The sequence below is a fragment of the Pygocentrus nattereri genome, chromosome 22 (assembly GCF_015220715.1).
Source record: "Pygocentrus nattereri isolate fPygNat1 chromosome 22, fPygNat1.pri, whole genome shotgun sequence".
NCBI lineage: Eukaryota > Metazoa > Chordata > Actinopteri > Characiformes > Serrasalmidae > Pygocentrus > Pygocentrus nattereri.
This window is the reverse complement of record NC_051232.1, coordinates 16,033,760-16,042,390: the sequence shown is the minus strand read 5'-3', so window position 1 is coordinate 16,042,390 and position 8,631 is coordinate 16,033,760. Positions and strand designations below refer to the sequence as shown.

The 8,631-nt window shown below is 38.3% G+C and overlaps 1 protein-coding gene across 6 annotated transcripts in view; it reads right to left on the bottom strand.

Moving 5' to 3' along the window:
• Positions 1–251: 251 nt before the first annotated feature.
• Positions 252–8,631, bottom strand: part of psme4a (proteasome activator subunit 4a) — a 72,435-nt gene continuing 64,055 nt past the window's right edge. For 5 of the 6 annotated variants that reach the window (XM_017715011.2, XM_017715013.2, XM_017715016.2 and 2 more), the window contains 4 exons: positions 6,200–6,362; positions 5,809–5,942; positions 3,988–4,128; positions 252–2,967 (listed from right to left, as the gene is read on the bottom strand). In XM_017715011.2, the coding sequence (XP_017570500.2) occupies positions 3,994–4,128; positions 5,809–5,942; positions 6,200–6,362 (432 nt within the window). In that variant the 3' untranslated portion in view covers positions 252–2,967; positions 3,988–3,993. Of the gene's footprint in view, positions 2,968–3,987; positions 4,129–5,808; positions 5,943–6,199; positions 6,363–8,631 lie in introns of those variants that run through there. The other variant, XR_005129363.1, reaches the window with a different exon arrangement.

Here is an 8,631-nt window from a genome sequence, read left to right as displayed (position 1 = left end):
CAAAACAGCGGTTGGCTAAATGGCTATATATGTGCGTTGTAGACACTGTAACCCCTGGTTCCCATCACTTGAGAAGAGAAATCAATCTTGGTCTCTACAATTAATCATTTCACATCAAACCACTCTGGTTTATGGTTTACATCTCATGCATTGAAATATGCAGAACTCTGGAAAAATATGTGAAATTAATTTTGAAACATTATGTGAGGTACTTTAATTTTTTTTACAGAGAAGGTCTGCAAAGACAAACATAAGCCTGCATGTTATGCTTTATTACAAACAACAGCACAGCCTTTTGTTTACCTATGAATATCAGGTAAATGCCATTTTTTGAAAAACAAACAGATAAAGAAATAGAACACTGCAGATATGGCACGACTGTATATACTGAGGGTCAGAACTGCACACAGGCGAATGTAACAGCAGTGTACTTTTTACTAGAAAGTCTTTCCTGGGTGGTTAATATTGTTAGTGTGTAAAGGGTTGAGTAGTATGAGTAAAACCTAAATAAGCATGGTCTGTGTAAAGAGTGATTCTCAGGGTGGTTTACATATAAAGATGATTTTTCATGTCTGCTAACTGAAGCAGCATCATCCTGGACTTCACATTCCATAGTCTGTACACATGAAAGACAATTTTCTTTCATTTTTATGTCCATGGTAGACCTGCTTTTATCATTTACAGTGTCCGCTGACTCGTTTAACTACACAAAAAAAGAATACTCCAGTGTTTTTCAACCTAATCTCCATGTGCCACATCAGAAGCCTCACTTGCCATGGACAATTCTGTGCCTCTCCCTTTACCAAAAACCTGTTAAAGGGGAATTCCGCTTATTTTATAAACATAATCTTTGCATAATTACATATTTATGATGAAAACCACCTTCCATGCGGTTTGATGTGAAATCTCCTGTTATTACAAGTTATTATAAAGAATACACTCCCTGGTGCTTTGTGATAGGTCTGAGATAATATTTTGAGCCAAAAGTTGTGGGAAGTGATGGAAAACTTTTTCAGCTTCACTGTTTTAGTTATTAACCTTACATGCAAGAACGTAGAACATGTTTAGGTTCACTGGTCATTCGGGACAGTAAATAAAATGGCTGTATTTGTTTTGTAGATGTAGCCCTCGTTCCCATCACCACCAATGTGAAGAAATCTGATTCGGTAAGCTTGTCCACAATAAACCACTCTGAATTACAGAGACATTTTGAAAATTTGGTGGAATTATAAACGCCTTTCTTAAAGCACTCTTGTAATAGAAGCCAGTGAACAGATGCTAAAGCAAGTGCCCTTTGACTTCTACTATAAGTGTTGCTTTCTGTTTTCTTCCAAGCAAAAGAAACTGCATCAAGGGGAACGTTCATGTTAACTGAGTGTGTACTACAGGTGCTGCAGAAAGAGATTAGGCTGAAAAACAAAAGTTTACCTTTAAGCACATTCTCGTTTCATAGTGTGGGTGGATGTTAAGCTTCCACTGTGTTCAGAGTTTGTCATAAAATAAATACAATGAGATGGATTTAACATTTCAGTGCTAAGTGTTCCTTCTTTGTACCTACTCTGATAATAAAAGACATGCTGTACGTAAAAACAAAGAGAGATAGCAGAGATGAAGTAGTGCATGGAGCTTAAAAGGGTCTTTAGTCACTGCATCCATTTTAATGACACTGCTCTCAAATACATGGCAACTCTCTCACACACACACACACACACACACACACACACACACACACACACACACACACACACACACACACACACACACACACTTCAAGCTAATGACACTGCATCAAGATAAGAGACGCCCTTTGTCTTCCTCATGCTCATTCATATGCAAACACACTCTCTCTGTCTTTTTCTCTGCTTTGCTGTAACAAAATAATAAAAATGTAAAAAATGTACTAATAATAATAATAATACTCTCACAACTAAGGCTAGGGAACATGATCATAAAGCCCAAAACCCCAAAACCATTAAGCAATTATTATGGCTTCAAAATATATCTTAAATAAAACAAATAAATACTGTAATACATAAGTACGTACCACTGGAAAATATATGTTCAAATACATACAGCACTGTGCAAAAGTCGGACAGCAGTCTTCATTTATTGAACTTTCTATTAAAACGGCCTTTAAGTAGCATATCAAAAAAACAAACAAACAAACAAACAAAAAAACCCAGAAGGCTTAACAAGGCTGTGCACCCAGGTTTTGCCTTTATTACAGCTTCCATTTTTTTTGGGGAGACTTGCTTAGTTTTTCATCTTCAGGGATATTTTTCACACTTCCAAAGTTCAGTTGGTTGTATTTTCTATATCTTATAATCCAAGCAATCGCAAACACATTAAATGATGTTGAGCTCTGGGGTGAACATTCCTTGGTTCTGAAAACACCAACATGTCTATGTTCGATCTGCAAAGATCTCTCAAAGATGAAAGCTTTAAGTACTGTTTAACTGATGGCGACAGTTCTGGCAGTTCTATAAGGTCCCAGTTTTTCTGAGCCTTTTAATAATTCGTCTGGGAAACTCCTGCTTTTTCACTCATTTGACTTTCCTCTTCCTTATGCAAGTGTAATTTCTACTAAATGAAAGGTTTTGACTTTTGCACAGTAGTGTAAATAGATTTTTTGCAGTACACAAACCACCAGACAGCATCAAATAGAATCAAACAGTGCACAGTGCATCAAATAGACTCAAACTGTCCAAACTAAGAAGTAAAAAATTATTTCTCCAAAGCAAACACAGGCATGCTCCCCATAATCAGAAAATTAATCTGTACAGGAATATTACACACTGCAGGCCAGTCATCCCTGCTAATGGTTAAATCTTAAATATTAAGCATATCAGAATAAAAACACACTTTGCTATTTTAGTACACCTCATTATATGTCATTGAAAAGTTTGTTATCAAGCAGCTCCTTCCTTGTGTGAGCTCGACGTCTCCAGTGAAGAGCTGCACAATGTCCTAAAGCAGGAGAAAAAAGAAAGCAATTATTAATAGAAAAGGATACTTTATGTTAATAAAAAATAAAAGTAATGCCATAGTTTATCTTTACAGTGTACTTTTACAGTAAAATATAAATCATATCAATATAAATGATTAGGCTGAAAAATATCATGTTGCCAGCAATGCTGGAGTGGGTAATTGGGAGAGTCAGGAGATTCCCGGTGGGCTGGTAGAGGTTTTGGGCTGGTTACTGTGCACATAGACACAATAATGCACAAACTATAAATATTATATTCAAGTGTTTTTCTGTAGCAATTTAGAAGTTAAACCACCTCTACAAGTGGTACAGCCCCAGTTTACTAATCCAGTGGATTGTGATTAGACAAAGCTGAAGTTTTTCCATTCTCATTTACCATTCCACTTTAAATGATGTTGCAGTTGCATTCAGATTCATTTGCATGCACTAGCATGTAACTGCAGCACTTTTTAAGACGGAACATAATTGTTTTATTTGTTATATTTGAACAAGATGCCAACATCAGCCTTGAGAGATTAACATATCAAATTGAGAGTGACAGTGTTAATCTGTTACTGGCTGACATGACTAGCAGCAGTCTTCATTACTGTTATGTATTTTTTTCCATTATCGATTTAGCAATTTTCATACATGAATCATGTGAAGAACAGCAGTGGCAAAAACTACAAAAAATACAAGGCAGTACCAAAAAGACAAAATGGAAAAGCTATTTAAGGAAGATGAGGGCATATCAGAGTAAGTGGCCAGTGAGAAATGTTGACCTTAACTAGCTGGCATTAGTTTGACTCCATATTATTACACATTTAAAATGAAAGCTAAAAAGAAAAATGATGCGTAAGGACTGTGTGTGTGTGTAGCAGGAAAAATACAGTTAGACTTTTGGGTCATCATGTAACTCCTGGTCTCAAAACAAGTGTTACTCCAGGCCTTGCAAAACCTGCCAACTCCGTGTATTTTGTTTGTTATTCTGTGGTTTTATGTTTGCAGAGCTGTGGGTCTACCTGAGTTTAGGCATAGTAGCATGGTGAGACCAGCAGGTCAGTGAGCACTAGAAGCTGGTCATCAGTGAACTGCTGCTTGTGCTCCTGCCAGTTATCATGATGAGTCCGACGGAAGTCAGAGAGGGTTTTCCTCACGGTCATCTGCTCAATGCAGAAACGCATTTCATAAAGCATTTTTTCAAAATGCAATACTTGCTTATGTGGTTTCTGACACCTTAAAGTCTCATGCTTGTTACATCTTAAGAATCTCCAGTAACTACAGGAACTTCAGTGCAAACTGGTTGAGCTATTATCAACAATAATTTCTCACTGATTTTTAGCGCCCTTCATAAATATTGGGACCTTTGGTAATCATGAGTAAAACGAGTTGTTAAGGTATAACTTTTATTTAAGGTATAATGATTACAAGAAAAAGACTAATTACATTTTTATTAGATCTACGTGTGGGTCAATTGTTTGCACCCATAGAAATTCTTAGGAGTGAAAAACTGAACCACATCTCCATTCATATTTTATGTTCTATATTTCACCTGAGTGATTAGGAATTGGACAGGGAATATATGAATCCATCATTATGAGAAAGACCAGAGAATGACACCAATGACATATGACAAAAGGTTGGTAAGCTGCAAAATGTGGAAATGGCTACAAGAACATAGTTAAACAGTTGAAAAAGCCCATTTCCACTATCAGGTCAATTATAAAGAAGTTTAAAACAACTGGAGAAGTTCAGAATCTGCTCGGGAAAGGATGTATGTCTATACCGACCCCAAGCACAGTGAGGAGGATGGTTCGAGTGCAGCCAAGTTCAAGCATGCAAAGAATCTCCAACAATCAAAGCTGGACAATTTGCAGACATTAGTTAGGTCTTGGGGTCAGAACATCTCCCAAACTACAAACACCACCTACATAACCACAGATTGTTTGTGGGGGTTGCCAGAAGGAGGCCTCTACCGTCAATGACCAACAAGTGCCTACAGTTTGCAAGCTGTTATTGGAACTTTCAGTGGGGCCGTGGTGTAAGTGAGACCAAAATAGAGGTTTTTGTGGACTCACAAAACACCAAAAGTGAGTTTGGTGCAGACACAAAGATCCATACAGAGGCCATACAGAAGAGTACATCATCGACAATGTGAAGCATTGTGGTGAATCTGTGATAGTGTGGGGCTCTTTTTCCTCCAAAGACCCTGGACAATTGATTTGGATACATGGTATCACAGACACCATTAAGTACCAGCAGAAATAAAATGAAACCCGACTGGCTTAGCCAGGAAGCTTAAACTGACCCATAGTTTGGATCTTCCAGAATTGCTCCAAAGCACACCTCAAAATCATGGACCTGGGAATCTGAAGGATCTGAAAAGGTTGTGTATACAGGAAAGGTCTTAGATCCTTGGCCATGTGTTCTTCAGTATCATTAAGCATTATAGGAGAAAACCGGAAGCTGCAGACTATTAAACGAAAGGGTGCTAATATTCAATAATTGTTGTACCCATAGATTTGAGAAAATATTTATTTCCAGATTTTTTCTATAATCACTATAGATTTCTGTTAATATTTTGAATGAAAGTTCAAAAGGATAAGCAGTAAAGATTGTTTTTTACAGCCTGTTTTTCTCATGTTTACCAGGGGTGACAATATTTGTTGTGCAGGGCAGTGTTATATACATACACACACATACACACACATACACACACACACACACACACACATAAAACAGTGGGTGCTACATATGTCTTGGCTGATCAACTACCTTTCGGGTTTATAAATCTGATTTCTAACTGAACCGTTGCTTTAAATGAGTGTGCAGTGGTACAATACCCCGATGGGCTGCGTTTCATTTAGATGAGCGCTGAGGTCCATGAGGATCTGGGGCATCCAGGTGGGGACGTCATATGGTCTAGAGAGGACACAGGCACTCAGACCCAAAACTCCAGCATGCCGCCGTACCAGTTCTGAGCACACACACACACACACACACACACACACACACACCCAGATGCCTCATAAAGTGGGGTTTAAAGGTCATGACAGGTAACTTGTGAAATTAATTTATACAGATAATAGCAAGAAATACAGTAAACTTTATAAGATAATCCTTTATTAGTCCCACAACAGGGAAATTCTTAGTGTTACAGTAGCAGGGATAGCAAGGCACTCAAGAAAAGAAAAGAAGCAACAAGAAAAGCGTGTGTGTATTATGTTTGTGTACCAGCAGAAGGAATGGTGTCCACCACAGAGCCCAGTACCCTCCTCCTGCGATTTGGCAGCTGGGTCTTACTGAGGGTCTCAAAATGAGCTTGCATGTGTTTATCCATCAACAGGAAATTACACTGCAGGAAACCACTCAGAGTAGTAGCAGCCATTTCCCTCACCTACGACCAAGCAAGAGCGAGTGCGAGAGCGAGAGAGAGAAAATGGGAAGGGAAGAGAAAAAACAAAGATAAAAGAAAAAAGAGAAAAAGAGAAGAAAGAAGTTAAGAGAACATTTTAAAATAGAATATGAAACAAAAGACTGAGGTTCCAGTTGAAATTCCATTATTGGCAAACTGAAATTCGGATTGTATTTTTTATTCTTCTTCAGGAAAGGGAGAGAGAGAGAAATCACTGCTTTCAAGAAAGGGCTAAAAAGTAGCGGTTTCTTACTCGGAGAAAGAAAGTCAGAAAGAAAAAGAAATGGACAGAGTGAGATTTATAGAGACAAAGAGAGACAGAAAGACAGACAGACAGAAAAAGGCAGATGACAGTCAGACAGATTTTTCTCGGTCTCTGAGAAAGTGTGAGAAAAAAAAAGTAAGACAGTAAGAGGGTGAGAGAGAGAGGCTTGCGATAAACAGTGCTAGATAGCTCAAGTTTAATTCAAAGTTTAAATAAGCAGACGGCCAGTGGAAACTTTTGTTAGAGGAGTAAGGAAAACGTCCTGGAGTAAATGACAAACTTAGAACATTGTTTTCTACACTACAGCTCCACTCACAGTCTCCCTCAATTCACTACCTTCTAGGTACACACATTGTCTATTTTATCAGCTCCACTTATCACATAGGTGCTCTTTGTAGTTCTACAATTCTCTGATACTTTGTAAGCCCTCACCCTGTTCAGCAGTGGTCACTGTGTGTGTACTGCACAGAGATCACCACACACAGCAGTACAGCTGGACTTTTTAAAATACTCTGGACTGAAAATAGTTCACCAGACAAAAACATTCAGCCAACAGCATCTGGTTCCAAGAACCTTAGCTATGGTGAACGGCTAGAGTATGACAAACACAAATGATGCAGCAAATGATGAGCTACTGTCTCTGACTTTACATCTACAAGGTGAGCGAAGTGTTTACACTGTTGTGTGCGCGGCACAACATTCACTACGTTAGCATCACTGAAGTGCTGGCAATTGTCCATAATCCAAATAATACCTGTTCAGGTATTTGCTCAGAGGTTTTGACCAATGAGGAATGGAGAAAAAGGGCAAAAACAAAGGCAAGTCGAGAAGCTGCCTGACTGACTAGTCTGTACTTGTACAACTATAAAGTACATGTATGTGGCAAGCAGAGCTAATAAAATAGAATCATGAGTCTAGACACAAGGTAGATGTACCTAATACAATTTACACACTCCATCTTAATCACTTTTTGGCATCCTTTGAGAATGGTAGCTGCCCTGTACATTGTATTAATATTAAGAATGTTTTTCTGTTTCAGAGACATGAGGTTTTGCTCCAACTGTGATGATGTATGCTTTCTTAAAAGAAGTCTCAGTTACAGAGGTTAAACCTCTAAGTGTGTACAACAGAGAGAGGGAGAGATTCCCTTATAGGGACACTTTTACACAACTGCTCTAAATCTGGTTACAGTCCGCCTCCTTTGCCCCTCAACCCTGGTAAAACCCTGTCACCATGACGTTCCTATTGACTTGTACTGATTAGCCAGCTGACGTCGTCCGCAAAGATGTTGCGTCAGCAGACGGCAACTCAGCAGAGATCGGCCTGCATTCAAACTTGCTGTAATTTGGTACATGGAAAAGGGCGTTTTTTTTTACCCTTTATCAAACCCTACCCCACCCCACCACTCTTTGAAAATCAGAAGCACGGTTTCCATGGAAACAAAAATACCCCTGCAGCCAGGTGTTGCTATGGCAACACCTGTGAAGGGTAAGAGAGGAAAAAAAACGAGCATAAAAGGAGAGGGAGAATGCTGAATCACTGAAAAGACACCAGACTATTCACACACAACCATAAAACACTTTCAGAAGCCACATTCGTTATGTAATTGACATATTTGGCAAAATACATATATTCATTACTTACATGCACCAACTGTGATAACAGCATTCTCAGCTAATGCCTTTGTTCCACCCTACTCAAAATACATGAACATGCCAGATGCCTAAATCCATTGCGTAATAAATTAATTACACAATTGAACCACTTCCTTTGTTCCCGTCTTTTTCTTTATTTCTTATACAATATATCATCAATATCATAACAAAACCACATTCTCAAGTTTGTATCTTAATCTCACAGCATGCATAAAACTAAATTTCCTTGAGTTTTGGAGTTCCCTCAGTTAAACTGTATGATGCAAAAATATAAAAGAAATAATATGACAGCAATGATACACAACACTGAATGAAAATGTAATGATATATA